Raw genomic sequence first — 15,173 nt, 5'->3', positions numbered from 1 at the left:
TAAGTCATTGAAAATAAATTCCACTTTTGCCACGAAATTATAGAAAAGTAATACATGTTATCTCTTTATTTGCAAAAAAAACTAAGACTCTTCAACCCCATTAATTTCAAAAAATTTTCAACACACATTTATGGCTGATAAGCCTCGGCCAATCCCAATTAAAATAAACTTCCCATAGAAAACCAGGTTTGAGCAATCCTAGTAGCGATCTTCAGTCGATTTGCTATCTGCATTCTTCCATTAAGTATGGATTAAATATGAAGATATGAACTAATTCTACAAATGTCATCAATTGGTCATAATTGACGACAGTACAGCGAGTACGATTGAAAACCTATTCATTGCTGTAGACTCTGTCATCCTAAACCTTCCCTTGTCCATAGTGCCAGCTATAGTTCGCCATCTTCTGATGTCCTTGTTTGTTTTGCTGATGATAGCACACTCGGCACTTAAGGGAACTGTGAATCCGAGCTTCGATTAAACTTGGAATACTTGTTTGAGAGAGTAATTTCATGGCTTGATGCTAATTTTCTTACCCTAAATTATTCAAAATCCGATTTTTTGATATTTTCGCACGTTTCTCAGATTTATCCCAAGTTATCAGAAATTCATCAGCCAAATGGGATAATTCACCGATCTAAAGATCGATAGGTTCGTTTTTTGGGCATTCTTGTTGATGAAAACTTTATTTCAAGCGTCACATTGATTTGATTAAAATGAAGATATGCAGGAGTCTCGGTATTTTAAGGAAACTCAAACATATTTTCCCTGGATCAATTTTGGAAATCCTTTTTCACTCCTTGATCCGATCTTACGTTTCCTACTGTCCAATAGTATGGATGTCAACCTTTCCTTCACTGTTAAAACCACTTTCTAAGGTTTATAATAAAGCTAGAAACCTCATTAAGGAAACTCACCGTTCAAGAGTTATCCCATTACTTGATCTCGAGTCACTGTATATTCTTTCGTGTGCATGTTTTACTTTTTCTCAGCTTCGTGTTGACCTCCCCCGTCCCCTAAGTGTTCAGCCATCTTTCACCTCTGATCAGAATAATTATAATCTTCGCAATACCGAAAATCATTTTCAAGTTCCTTTTACTCCTTGTGTAAGGTCAGACTTTAATCCTTTGATTGCGAGTTATATTGTATGGAATAAGTTACCCGAATCAGCGCGAAGGTGCCACTCATTCGGTTTGTTCAAAAAAGTTATTAAAAATTCATTGGCTTCTTAGAAATCATTTTATCTCTTTTTATATGTGTATATGCGTGTTGTATGCATATATATTTCCGTATTATTTCATTGGAGTCTATTTTATCTACAGATCTACATAATTAATTTAGTCTATTCAATCTATTAGTCTATTTAGTTTTGTTTTCTATAGTTTTTCATTTTATTTATATTTTCCTCTCTTCTCCTTTTTGCTCTTCTCTCTGTGAGTAAGTGATTATTTTTTTTTCTTCTCTGAGTAAGTGGCTCGTTCATTTTCCCCTTCTTTACAGGCCAAAGAGCCTTTGGGGAAATAGTAAAATGTAATATTGTATGTGTGTTTCGTGATGAATAAATCTTATCTTGAATACCAGACCTGTATACAAATTCTGAAATATATTTTAAAGTATTTTCTCAAGCGAGGTACATCAAAGTTTCCACTTACAATTCTAATGTGTTTTGCTGCCTGATTGTAAGTTCTAGCAAACTTTTAAGAACCAATCTAAACCTGTATTTTGAAATTGAATATGGGTTTTCATGACCCTTCTAGATTAGCCAATTGTTGATTTTGATAAAGAATTAAGTTAAAATTTTTCTACTTTTATATTTATTCTTAGTGATATAAATTCAGGTTTCTATAATATATTACAATTCGAAAGGCCCCAAACAAAACGCCTCTAGTAAGTTTTGTAAGTTATTTGTTTCACATAGAGGCTGTTATGGAGGGGGCCGGGGAAAAGAACGAACTAAAAGTGTTGCAATGCAGCATAGATAAGTGTTCTAAAAATACAATCCTCCCTTATTGTCACTAAGACAACGTTGTCACTTCACCAACAAACGGAAATAATTGTGCGATATTTTATTTAGAGTAAACAAACGGCGAAAACGAGTAATTACAGAAAGAGCAAATTCTATTTATTTATACAGGTGCATGTAATTAAGTTTAGAAGGGGTTAGGGTGAGGACTTGAACAGACGGAGCAAGGAACTCCTCCTGTTTTATATATTTTACCTTCTAGCTGTTAGGCTGTAATAAATGATTACACAGATCGTTTCCTACGCACCCGATGGATAGAAATAAAATTGTTAGTACCAATGCTACATTAAAGGAATGTTTGAAAGGATCGAGGAAGGGTACAGGGAAGTGTTACGACAAAAACTTCAAGTACTTGAGGAGAGTTGAATAGATACTAGATACTGACATTGCCAATGACTGTGCAACGTTGATTAGAATAATTAAAACAGATTATAACAGTCTTAAGCTGATCATGATTTTTATTTTTTTAAAGTAAGATGTTAATTAAAGGTCTAAGGCCCGCTAAATCCAACCTAAAATTTCCAGAAAGCACGCAGATTATCTAAAAATATTAACTCTTATCAGTGATCTGTTTCCAAGCACTTTTTTTGGCATCACTCCCAGAATATGCGTACCAAGGTGATTTGGGATGCGTACTGAACAGACATTTTATTGATGCTTAATGGAACATCTTTCAATCTTCAAAGATTGTAGCGACTAAAATCGGACAGGTATTATTTTTGTAATGTAACGTTCCTGAGTACATTGTTTTTCTATTACCAGAGCTGTTGCATGAGTTTGGGTCCCCACATTTCCATCCAAGACCCTAATTCCCCCTATATGTCTCAAGGTCCCCCTGCAGGCCCCCTACAAAATTGTAGAGGAGATGGGGACCCTGCAGGGGGACTTGGACCATGCAAGGGGACATTTTGATCCGATATTTTCGGGGGCTACGAGGAGGGGATGCAGGGTAGATGAAAGAGCATGGGAGGAAGATTGTTTACTTCTAGCTTTTCTTAGCAATTAAATATGACACAAGAACGGTTGACTTCCAGTCAAACGAGCTCTCTTATAAGTTTTACGACCTCCCTTCTTAAACAAAACAGCCAGGGACAATGAGTATTAAAAATTAATGCGTTGATCTGATTAAATAGTTTCTCCAATGGGACATTTTCTCATTAGTATATGGCATGGTATATTATGAGTATCCTCTTATCATTGAAAGGGATTTTCCATCTGAAACAGAGAAATGGATGCCAAGAGTAACGCTTCTTCACACCATAATCCCCAGTCTTACGAAAAATCTTTGGGGCTAAAGACTTTCTGTCAAAATGTAAATATGTTTGATCGAAAGTAGTCTTTTGTTTATCAGTTGCCCCTAGTTTCGAAAGTTTATTTAAAAGTAAAGTTAGTCTTAGTTCAGGTGTTGTAGAAGCGTTGCAAAATGGGTAACGCTGAGAGTAATGTAACGAGTGGAGTTAAGAAGCAAGCTGACACTTCTTCAGTAACTTGCTATAAACTAGTTGACCTGAAAGGTGAGTGAATCCGTTTCAGCTTTTCAAGTTTTCTGGTTCACTGGTACAGCCTGCGTCAGTTTTATTGTAAATCTACCCAGCAGTATAGTAAAGTTTATACGGTTCCAATGTTTAATTTTTAATTTATTTATTACTTTTTTCCCAGAAGCACTTTATATGGAACGGGTCGCCGTATAAAATTACGAGGGGCTCATTTGATTAGAAATTGGAAGCCCTAATGCCCTTTTTAAGAGTCAAAAGTTATCAGAGGGCAACCAGCCCTCTCCCTTCACACCCTTTTCCCCAAATACATCCAAATGTAATTTTTAGACAGCCATTTTGTTGAAAATAGTTCAAAGATCGTATAACAAAAACTCCAGTGTTTACGCAACGCCCCATAGCTTGGGATCAGGCGATATCTAAGTTATGCCCTTTGGCATATATAGTTCTTATAGAAGGGATGCTCGTATGAACTTCAGAGAGGGCTCATTTGATTGGAAATTGAAAGTTCTAGTTCACTTTTAAGAGTCAAAAGGGACCAGAGGGCAATTAGGCCCCATACCCTTTTCCCAAATAAATCCAATAAAAATTTTGAGATAGCAATTTTGTTAAAAATAATTCAAATATCATATAATAAAAGATTCGAGGCCGACAAACCCCCCAGGGTGGGCCCTTGGGGTTGCAAGTTATACCCTGTAGTCATATACGGTTCGTATAGAAGGGATTTCCGTATAGAATTCAGAGAGGGCTCATTTGATTCAACATTGAAAGTTTTAGTTCACTTCTTAAGATTCAAAAGAGTTTAGAGGGAAACAAGCCCCCACACCCTTTTTTTACCGAAAAAATCTGATAAAAAATTTGTTTTGTTAAAAATCGTTCAAAGGTCATGTAACAGAACACCGAGGTCAGCACAACCCCTCTAGGGTCCAATGCCAGGCCTTGTGACTGATGCACTGGGGGCAATTATGGTTAATAACGAAAGGATGCTCGCATAAACATCAGAAAGGGTTCATTTGCTTAAAAATTGAAAGCTTTAGTTTACTTTTATAGAGTCAAAAGAGATCAGGGGGAACTAGTCCCCTCCAAGCATATTTTTCCCAACACATACGATAAAAATTGTCAGGTAGCTATTTTGTTAAAAATAGTTTAAAAATCAGATAATAAAATCTTTGGGCCGATAAAACCCCAGGGCCCGGGAGCAGGCGTTTTAAGTTATGCCCTGGGAGCATATATGGTTCTTATAGAAGGGAAGCTCGTATAAACTTTAGAAAGGGCTCATTTTATTGGAAATTGAAAGTTCTGATTCACTTTTTTAAGAATCAAAAGAGATCAGAGGGTAAGACACCTCCTCCACTCGCCCTTTTCCAATAAACCCACCCAATAAAAAATTCTAGATTGTCGTTTTGTTAAAAGTAGTCCAAAACTCAGATCATAAGAACTCTAGAGTCGGAACATCCCCACAGGGCTCGAAAGTAGGCATTATAAATTATGCAATGGGGACATTTAAGGTTTTTATAGAAGGGATGGTCGTATAAACGTTAGAGCACGATCTTCTGATTGGAAGTTAAAAGTTATAGTTCACTTGTAAAGAGTCAAAAGAGACCGAAGGGCAACTAGTGCCCCCCCCCCCGATCCCTCGCGGCAATGTTTCCCCGAACGCATTCAATGAAAATTTTGAGATAGTTATTTTGTTTAAAAATAGTTCAAAAATTAGAAGAGTCAAAAGAGAAAATAATTCTTGTAGAAGGGAGGCTCGTATAAACTTCAGAGACGGCTCATTTGACTGGGAATTGAAAGTTCTAGTTCCCTAGAGATCCGTTTCGTTTAAAATGGTCCAATATCAGATAATAAGAATTTCGGGGTTGACACAAACTCCCAGGGACCGGAGCGTTATAAGCTATGCCCTAGGGGCATATGTAGTTTTGATGAAAGGATGCTCGTATAAACTTCAGAGAGGGCTTATTTGACTGGAAATAAGTCAAATGAGACCGAAGGGCAACCCCCCCACTTGCCCTTTTTTCCTCAAACCCATCTGATAAAATTTCGAGTTAGCCATTTTATTAAAAATTGCCCCCAGGTACAAGGTACGAGGGCAACAAGCCCCCCACTCCATGCCCTTTACTCCATATACATAAGCTATGCCCCCAGGTTATAAGTTATACCCCCAGGGCATAGCTTATAACCCCTTCCCCCAGTTCCTAGGAGTTCGTGTCGACCTTGGATTTTTATTATCTTTTTTCGTAGTTTTTTTTTCGGTCTCTTTTAACTCTTTTGATTTTTGAACTATTTTCATCACAATGGCTATCTACAATTTTTTTATTGGATGGGTTTGGGCAAAAATGGGCATGGGGGAAGGCTAGTTGTCCTTCAGTCTCTTTTGACTCTTTAAAAGTGAACTATAACTTTTAACTTCCGATCCGATGATCCCTCTTTAATGTTTGTACGAGTATGCCTTCTATAAAAAACATTGTATGCTCTCAGGGCATAATTTAACGCCTTCTTCCGGGCCCTAGGGGTTTGTGTCGACTCTGAAGTTTTTATTATCTGATTTTTGGGTTAATTTTAACAAAACAGCTATCTCAAAATTTTTATCGAATGGGTTTTGGGAAAAAAGGGCGCGTGGAAGGGATTTGCTGCTGTCTGATCTCTTTTGACACTTAAAAAGTAAATTAGAACTTTCAATTTCCAATCAAATGAGCCATCTCTGAAATTTTTATGAGCATCCCTTTTATAAGAACCATATGGGGCACAACCCTGGGGTATAACTTATAACACCTGCCCTAGGGCTTTAGAGGGTTGTGCTGACCCTAGAGTTTTTGTTTGAACTATTATTAACAAAATGGCTGTCTCAAAATTTTTATCAGATGTATTTACAGGAAAAGGGCGTGGAGGGTGGGGGGGGGGCTGCTTGTTGCCCTCTTATCTCTTTTGACCCTTAACAAATTTCAATTTCCATTCAAATGATCCCTCTCTGACCTCTAACGGGCCTGTCATAGGAGGGGTTGCTAAATGTAACATCTTGAAAAACCACTTCTTTAATCGAGATCAAAACTTCAGATCAATCAGTTATAAAAAGGAGCGCTTAGAACTCAGGTAAATTAATTACAAGAACATTTTGATTTTAAATTATAACCTAAAGCTAATTCTTCTTCCTGCTCGTCTTCGTTATCATCCTTATCCTGTCTTTCTGCAGCGTTAGCACATAACGCCCCTTTGCACTTCCCACAGGCAAAGCTGCAGGACAAACCGTTACGACGGCATCTGAATCCGAGCGACTCTCACCCGCTGGTGCACTTACACTGCACCATCTTCAGCAGGTTCTCTGGTGCTGGTGAAGCGTCTGTCATTATGGGAAGATGCATATTCCGTGACGAAGAGAGGTGCCAACCCCACTCTTCGGGCTTTAGCGAATCGAACGTGTCTTCCCACTTCATTATTTTCAAATAGCACCGGTAAAACTGGTACTCTGCGGCAGCCAAAGTCGGTGGAAGCCACTCTGCCTGAACGAAAACAATTGCACTTTCAACCCGCATTGTAAATGCTCACATCCGAACATCCTTCAGGGTCTTCTCATTGCTTTTCTCTTTGTAGATGCGGAACAAAGCTTTCTCTCCAGCTTTTGTGATCTCCTGGTGGTTGGATCCTGGTATCATGAAGGTCTTGCAAGCATCCCTAAAAATCCTATCTTTAAGTGACAAAGAAACCACTGCTGGTTTCCCTACACCGTGAAGTCTAGATGCTGTATCACAGCCAGACACTGTGTGGAAAACGAGCAGATTTTCTGCTGCTTCGGTTCCTAGTTTGTTCTTGATCCTTTTTATGTCGTAAGCTCGTCGGTTATTTCCATGTTTGTCTATCTGCATAAATATATCACATGCATCAAGCTTGGCATGGTACAGCAGAAGGACTAATAGGTCGGTATCATTCCCAATCAAAGTGCTCGACGAAGTTTCAGCACAACTGACTGCAGTTTGTACAACTGAGACATCGGCATCATCCTGAGCGTGTAGAACTTTGCATCCTGAGTTCGCCAGCCTCTCAGGAAGTAGGTTTATGAAGCGTTGTTTGTTTTCGTGATTTCTTAGAAATTCTTCCTTACTTTTGACAATCTTCATGTTAGGAGAGAATTGAATCGTTCGACACGACAAGCCTTTGGGTCTCTTCAGTTGTGTGCAGTTTTTCGTCGTTGGTGTATCAGTGTAAGAGTCAAAAACTACCACTGCCTGGCCGAAATGTCTTGTGACATAATCTACGCAAGATCTTGCTACCTCAGAGTATGTGGATCCGGCAGTCCACGGGATTTTGTGGACTAGCCAGCCACCGTCCAAGACTTTCTGGGAGTTTGGCAATGTTACTGGACCATCAAGCACTTCAATTTTCATCAGTACATTTGTTAGAGAGGCTTTGTCGGCTGTCCTCATCACCTCGAAAGAACTAAAGAGCGATAGTGGAAAACTACAGAGCTCGAACGACAGAAACTCGTTCAAGTCAGAACCACTGGTGCTAGCCACTGCGGCAAGACGTTAGAAGATTAGAGCTGGGTCGACCTTTACCCTCTCGCTATCTATCACCATGGATGACCTCTCAGCCATAGTTACAACTTTCTCCTTTCTCCTGAAAACACATTTTTCGCTGTCTTTCGCTTCCATATCCTTTAGAATGGTTTCTCCCACAGCTTTGGCATCGTCAGCATTTACAGATGATGAAGCGCGGACACAAAGTAATCATGCTCAACAGCTCTGAATTATGCCTAGAGGGTTCTGGGGACTTACTGAATCGAACTATCTTTTCGATGTCCGCCAGATCTCTAGCTCTCCTCGGAGATATCGCTTCTGCGTGATTTTCAACAGTCAACTCCGTGAGGCCAGTTAGGTTCTGCATGCGTTCGTTAACGAGAACCAAAGTAGGCATAGCAGATGTCCAAATTGTCCGCTGCAATTCAGTCATACCTCTACCTCTTGTCAGACCACCACTCGTTTTCATACTTCTCATTAAGGTCTGTTCGATCACCAAATCAGGAGAAAGTGCTGCCCAGTAGTTGTTAGTTCTTCGGATGAACAGGTACTCCTGTAACGTCTGTACTGCTCTGGGTTGTCTTTCCTCAACTGAAACAAGGACTGCGCGAACATCCAAGTAGACTTCGTGTAATGATTGTGACCGGAAGCAGCAAAGTAAGGAAGCATTTCCAACAACGACTGTAGATGAAGCTCAAGGTTGCCACTTCGTTCAGCTCTCAGGTTCTTTCCCAGGATTCCAAGTAGGTCCAGATGCTAAAACCAAAGACGGGCAGTTCTGTACTCAGATAATCATTCTTTTTCACTTTGAACTATTTCATAGATAATCTCTGCTGCTTCCGACACCTGCGCTTCGTCGATGTTGTCTCCATAGGAGCGACTTGTACGCCAGTTTTGCCTTTTCAAGGGGTTCTGGTAGCATGTCATTGCCATTAAACGCTCTGCTATCCAGTTATGATGATAAAAGGTTCGCATAAAGGGCTACCTCCAACAGACCATGGCCTCGCACAGCACGAGAGATAGCTTTGCCTTGTTACATACTACGGACAATGTTAGGCGCGTATACTTGACTTAGGATTTCCAAAAGTCCCGAGTCAGCCATAAGGAAGCCAATGGCTCTTAGGAAACTCATGCGTGTATAAAATCCACCTAAGACAACAATAGCATTTCTTAAAGCACCTGTGGCAGGCTCTGCATCGACGATACGCTTCGCCTTCCAGTAAAGCGGTTTGTCAAAGGTAATGACTAGAGTTTTTCCAGCTCGACTAGCGCGCTCTTTAGCATGCATAAGTGTGGAATAAACACAGGAAATATCGCTTGTGTTGTGGTTAATCATTGGCAAAAACGAATATTCGACTTTACCAGATGAGGTAGTATTTGGTGTATTGACCACATAATGGCCGACCAGCTCATGTATGAGCTTTTGAATAAGCCAGAGATGCGCCAGAGCGTTTCACCTTTCCATTCTTTGTCATGAGTATCACCACTGTTTGTCAAGCAAACACAAGTCCTTGGGTTTTTGGTAGGCGTACAACGTCACGGTGCCGATTGACTTCATCTCATCTCTACTTGCTTCTTTTCTTGGTACTGAAAGCTCCGTTGCCGGCAACTCAGGTGTAGACACTTCAATAAATCCCATTCCATGAAAGGTATTCAGGCCGTCGATAGTAGCAATATCATGATCGACGTTGTCTCCTACATACTGAAAAAATGTTCTTTCTCTTCGGACTCTTCTAAGAAAGTTGGATTTACTGCTGGACATCTCTAAATTTTTTCTTACTTCTGAGTACGAAGAGCAGAAGCCAAAATTATGCAGTGTGTCAATTAAAAATCGGAATGAGAAATGGTGATGCGGCTTCGAAGCCAGTCCTATTTATACAGGAGACATTAAACCACGTGGTCAGCATGCCTGCATTATAGCCTGTCCGATAGAAGATATTAGACGAAGCGTATCGACCCCTATCGATGAAAGCAGTAGATAAAGAGATGAGCATACGAAGTTCAAACGCTTCTCTACTGAGAATATCTCGTTAAGAAATTCGTAGGAATCCTTCCTTGTCTTAATGGATTCGGTTTCACTTCTTATTATCTTTCCAACGACTTTGATAAGCTGATCCCTTTCTCCGTTTTCACTATCTGCTTTTTCCTCTTGGTGAAATTCTCGTAATATCCTGTCAACTGTATCTCTAAATGTTACGAGTGTCTCTTTCCCACTTGAATCGGACACAACTACTTGTTCGCCATACTCACTGACTAGCAAATCCTTGGCTTGACGAAAGCTGTAGGCCAAACTATCACAGTCAGTTTCAGAGAGAATATGAGCCATTTTTCTTAGAATGATTGTCAGAGGTGCAGGTTCTTCACTGTTGGCATAGAACCGAAGCGCTTCTTCGAGAGCGGCTTTCCTTGCACTATCGCACGGTCTTCCCTTCCATTTCTTTGGTGGAGACACGCCACTCACTTCTTCTTGACTGCAGAATTTTTGTGGAATCTCTTTTCGTGTCCGGAAGTTCACTGAGCATATTTGATGGTAAACAGCATCCTCTCCATGAAGGTCAGAAGTCTTTGAATTTATCTGACCAAGCACTGTCATGGCCCAACGATCTGGAAGCCGCAAACTGGAGGGGGAGTCTGGAATGGTGGTTTGAAATTAGACTGTTCGAGAATCAAATTCTAAGGCACCATTCCTAGCTTAATAGGAAATGGTAAATCAACCAACAAATGATAAAACTAACTAGTTCACGTAGGTCAACTTTCACAGCTGATTTAGGTAAGATTAGGTACTTGCCCACGTAAAATCAAGTTTTTAACTTCATTTTTGGATTCACCGCCATTGATTTCAAAGGAAACGGCCAAATAATGCGACAACCTCTATTTCGAGGTTTGTCCCCCCCCACCCTTTAAGGGTGGAAATGGGAAATAGGGTTCGGAAAAAAATAAAATCTGAATTCAGATTTGGAGTCGGCATACTTGATTTGATAGGACACGACTATTTAAACTCAAAACTATTTATAAACACAAAAGTCGGATTTCCCCCTCGTTTCTCCCCTTCGCAAATTTGGAATACTTGTGCAAGGGGGATTTGGGGGTGGGGGGTTGCGTGATTAAACTGATTTTTCTGAAAATTTTGGTGTAAAAAAAATTCTGTTGCAATTTCCCCGAGGTTTGACCATTTTTTTCCGTATCTTTCTTCCACTATAGTACCTATTGTATGTTTGTTTATTATGATTGTTTATTTAATTTCAGTTCGTTACGGGTTTCATCTATTATATAATAGGAATTTATTGTAATTTTTTTATTTATATTAGCACTTGTTGTATGTTTTTTTGCTATAATTGTTTATTTAATTTCCTTTCGTTTTGATCACATTTATTCTGTAATAGTAATTCCTTGTAGTTTTTTTATTTATATTAGCACTTGTTGTATGTTTTTTTGCTGTGATTGTCTATTTAATTTCTGTTCGTTTTGGTTTCTAATAGCAGTCTATGTGAAGCAAGCAAGGATGAGGAATGAATGCTAAGCTAATTTCCAAAGGAATCAACTGATTTATGAAATAACGATGAAAATACTTTTGGGAGGGATTCCGACTACTGGGATCATAATTCACGAGGAGTTGTGGAGCAGTGTATGTTCAGCAATTAAAGGGTGGGATTTGGATGCTAGGCTAATTCGCATAAAAACTAATTTTACTATACCAAAGCTCCGAGGGATTTCCGACTCTTGTTTTGAGGGTACTCCATAAAGCTACAATAATAGGACCAGATATTATGGACATAATAAGGACTACAAGATGTAAGAAACCTTTTTTTGACAACTGAGAAAGAAGTTATTGTAGGATATAATCATAAAAACTGTTTTATTTCTTGGAAACTGTTGCTTTCGAAACTGAATGAAGAAAATAATAGGGAAGAATTTTGAAGTGTGATTGTATATTTTTGCAAACCAATTATTGCCAGCTTATTTAGTCGATGTACCCATTTTAGCCTATCTAGAAAAAAACAGGGCTAGCTTAAACATAATAAATAAGTGAAACTATTTTATGTTTCGAGAAAAAGACACTAACAATTAAAAATTTTATAATTTCTATACAACGTAGAAAGTTCCGAACCATTTCATGGAAATTAAAAATTCTAGTAGGTTAAAACTGTAATTATTCAAACGTCTGCTCCCTTCAAATGCTTAGATTACAAAACTTACTCCTGTTTGTATCAATTACAAAGTTGACAGATCCTTCGATTTCTGAGAGGTGTAATTGGAAGGGATTTCCTTTCTAAGTGAAAGAATGAAAGTGCAGGTCGCTTCTGCTTTTAAGAATAATCCCGTGTCTTACTTGAAACTTCGGGGCTATGGACTTTCGGTTAGAATGTAAATGTTTGATCGAAAGTAGTCTTTTGTTTATCAGTTGCTCCTGGCTTCAAAAGTTTCTTTAAAAGTAAATTTAGTCTTAGCTCAGGTGTGGTAGGAGAATTTAAAATGGGTAATGCTGAAAGTAATGTGACAAGTGGGGTTAAGAAACAAGCGGATACATCTTCTGTAACTTGCTATAAATTAATCGATCTGAAAGGTGAGTTGACTCGTTGTAGAGTTCTCAGACTCGGAATTTATAATTAAAGAGCCAAAGACCACGGTTGTCACACGGTCAGTTGTTTTGTTGCTACAGTAAAAAAATTGACCGCAATAGTGCTGAAATAGTACTAAATAGCACTTTCGTGCTATAGGTGGCAACCCTGTCAAGAATATCAAAATAAATACTTTTTTGCCACTTTGACTCATCTACGGTCTATTCATACTTGAAAGGTAAAACTTTCTAAAAATTGTCCTCTGATTTATATGAAGTTGTGAAATTTTTAGTATTTACGTCGGTTTTGCCAAATTGAACTGTGGGAATAGCCAGTAAGACAAATTAGTTAAATTTCCCGGTAAAAATTTGAACATTTACAGTTTGTTCCTTCCCAAAGACAAATACAGTTTCAAAGGGAGAGTCTGCTTTCTTGAACTACCATAAATAATATAATGAAAAATAGGCTAATTCATAAATACAGAATTAATGAGTTTGAAAACACTAAACTCATAAAAACATGTTAACAGTAAAAAACTACTTGTTGGAGCTCAAGGCTCATCTTCGTGCAATAGTTTCATATTAGCCAGATTTCTGTTAGAATTGCCTTAACAGGCAATCCTGTTAAGGATTGCCAAACATAAATTACTTTTGACTCTCAAAAAAGCACTAGATCTGGTGCCATATTTTTAGCTTTTTTTGGTGATTTTCACCATTTTTTTTATTTAGTACCCTCTACTGCCAAAAAAATACCCAACTTTATGTCGATGTATTTCTTTTTCATTAAAACAAATTTCCATATTTTTCTAACTTTTAAAGCTATACACGATTGTTTCTGTTTTCACTTAACCTATTTATTTACACAGATGTCATTGTCACTGTTCTTGATAATATAAGGAGTCAATAAATTAAACAAGAGCAAAGTTTTATTACGAAACCAGTGTTTCAGTGTATTTATTATAGGCTAAATAAGCATGGCTACCAAATTGGCACATTTTGTGTCAAAATGACACAATTTGATGTTGCGTGACACAATGACACATTCAGACGAAATGATGACACAATCGACGAAAATGACACATTTTTGATTTTTAAATGGTAATAGAAGAAAAGTAAAATTTCAATTTTCTACCTCCAGAAAAGCTACAAATTAATGGAAGGAAATAGCGCTGCCTAACGGTGGCAGTAGTACACAAACAGTGCAGAATACAGGACAGATGCCATCACCGTATTTAAAATTTAAACTACGCGAAAAAAACAGCCATAGGCGGAAATTTCAAGTCAAAATGCACGCTGAATATCTGAACTTAATTGGCTTCTTGATTGAGTATTTGATGTAGCCAACTGGTACGTACTTAATAGTAAAAATCAAACAGCATGCAGTTTACCAAAACTGTGTGCATAAGCAGCAACTCCCATTTTTAGGAGTATAGGAGGGGTATCCAACCTTCGACAAGATTACAAATTTCCAGAGATTTCTTTCCTTCAGAATAATCCATCTGGCCTAAAAAGACACCAAAAAATATGACAGAAATACTAGACTGAAGCTGGTTGAATGGCTTACATATTGAGTAAATAAAAAGCTTAGCCAATAAAGCCGATTACAATTACGACGTCATACGAAAAGTCTATTTTCAATTTGCCGTCGGAATTGATTGTCCCTAAAACTTTTATAAATGTAAACTTGCCTCGTTGGCCGCCCAGACACAAATGCATAGTGTGTAACATTAATTTAAATCGAATGTTTCTATTTCTTTCATGACGTCACAAAAAGGTCAAGATCCCAAGATAATAGGATAAGGTTAAGTTTACTCCTTTTTGAACTGATTTGGAAAAGATTATATATTCAAAACTCTAAATAAAGATTTGACAATTAAATATGATACCACTTGAAGCAAAAAAATATGACACATTTTGTGACACATTATGGAATCTGAGATGACACAAAAAGCATATTTTCGGAAAAAATATGACACACTCCCTAAAAAAAATTTGGCAGCCCTGTAAATAAGCACCCTTTTTTAGGCCAATATCCGACGGGCCAATAGAGAAAATAACATAAGTTTATTTAAGGAGTAGTATATGTTACATTTTTGTACATATAACATAATTCTGTCTTAGTTTCTAGGGATGTAATGAAAGCAAAAATAAATTGCCTAGGCTATCTTTTACGAATGTAGGATGATAAATTGTCAGAGATAGTGTTCTGGGTCTCCCATCTGGACTTAAGTTTAGATTTTGCGCTGTTGAGACATGTTAAGAAAATAACTCTTACTTCAAAATATGTAGAGCAGCTTGTAGAACAATTAATACATTAATAATTATTCCAATTACTTGGCCCCCCTCCAAAGCTCTTACGGCTAGGTTTGAATAGATCAGGGTGGAGGAGGTTACACAATTATGTTGACATCAGGTGGCTCGGTGCTACAGTAAGCCGTTGTTAGTAGGATTTAAGTGAGTAAAAATACACTTACACGGCTTCTACCCCTTTTTATAGAAATAGTCATTTTCATCACTAATCTTTAAAGATTAAAATCTTTGAAGGTTTTAATTTGATAGATGAAATAGAGTGAGTAAACTAATAC

At 38.0% G+C, this 15,173-nt stretch overlaps 1 protein-coding gene across 2 annotated transcripts in view; it reads left to right on the top strand.

Annotated features, from left to right (window-relative positions):
- Window positions 1-3,435: 3,435 nt before the first annotated feature.
- LOC136041060 (uncharacterized) overlaps window positions 3,436-15,173 on the top strand; it is a 70,389-nt gene continuing 58,651 nt past the window's right edge. The window contains exon 1 of one of the 2 annotated variants that reach the window (XM_065725603.1): window positions 3,436-3,537. In XM_065725603.1, the coding sequence (XP_065581675.1) occupies window positions 3,447-3,537 (91 nt within the window). In that variant the 5' untranslated portion in view covers window positions 3,436-3,446. Of the gene's footprint in view, window positions 3,538-12,298; window positions 12,595-15,173 lie in introns of those variants that run through there. The other variant, XM_065725605.1, reaches the window with a different exon arrangement.

This window comes from Artemia franciscana, chromosome 21 (assembly GCF_032884065.1).
Source record: "Artemia franciscana chromosome 21, ASM3288406v1, whole genome shotgun sequence".
NCBI lineage: Eukaryota > Metazoa > Arthropoda > Branchiopoda > Anostraca > Artemiidae > Artemia > Artemia franciscana.
Note: the sequence above shows the minus strand (reverse complement) of the source record. Positions and strands in the feature narration are given on the sequence as shown.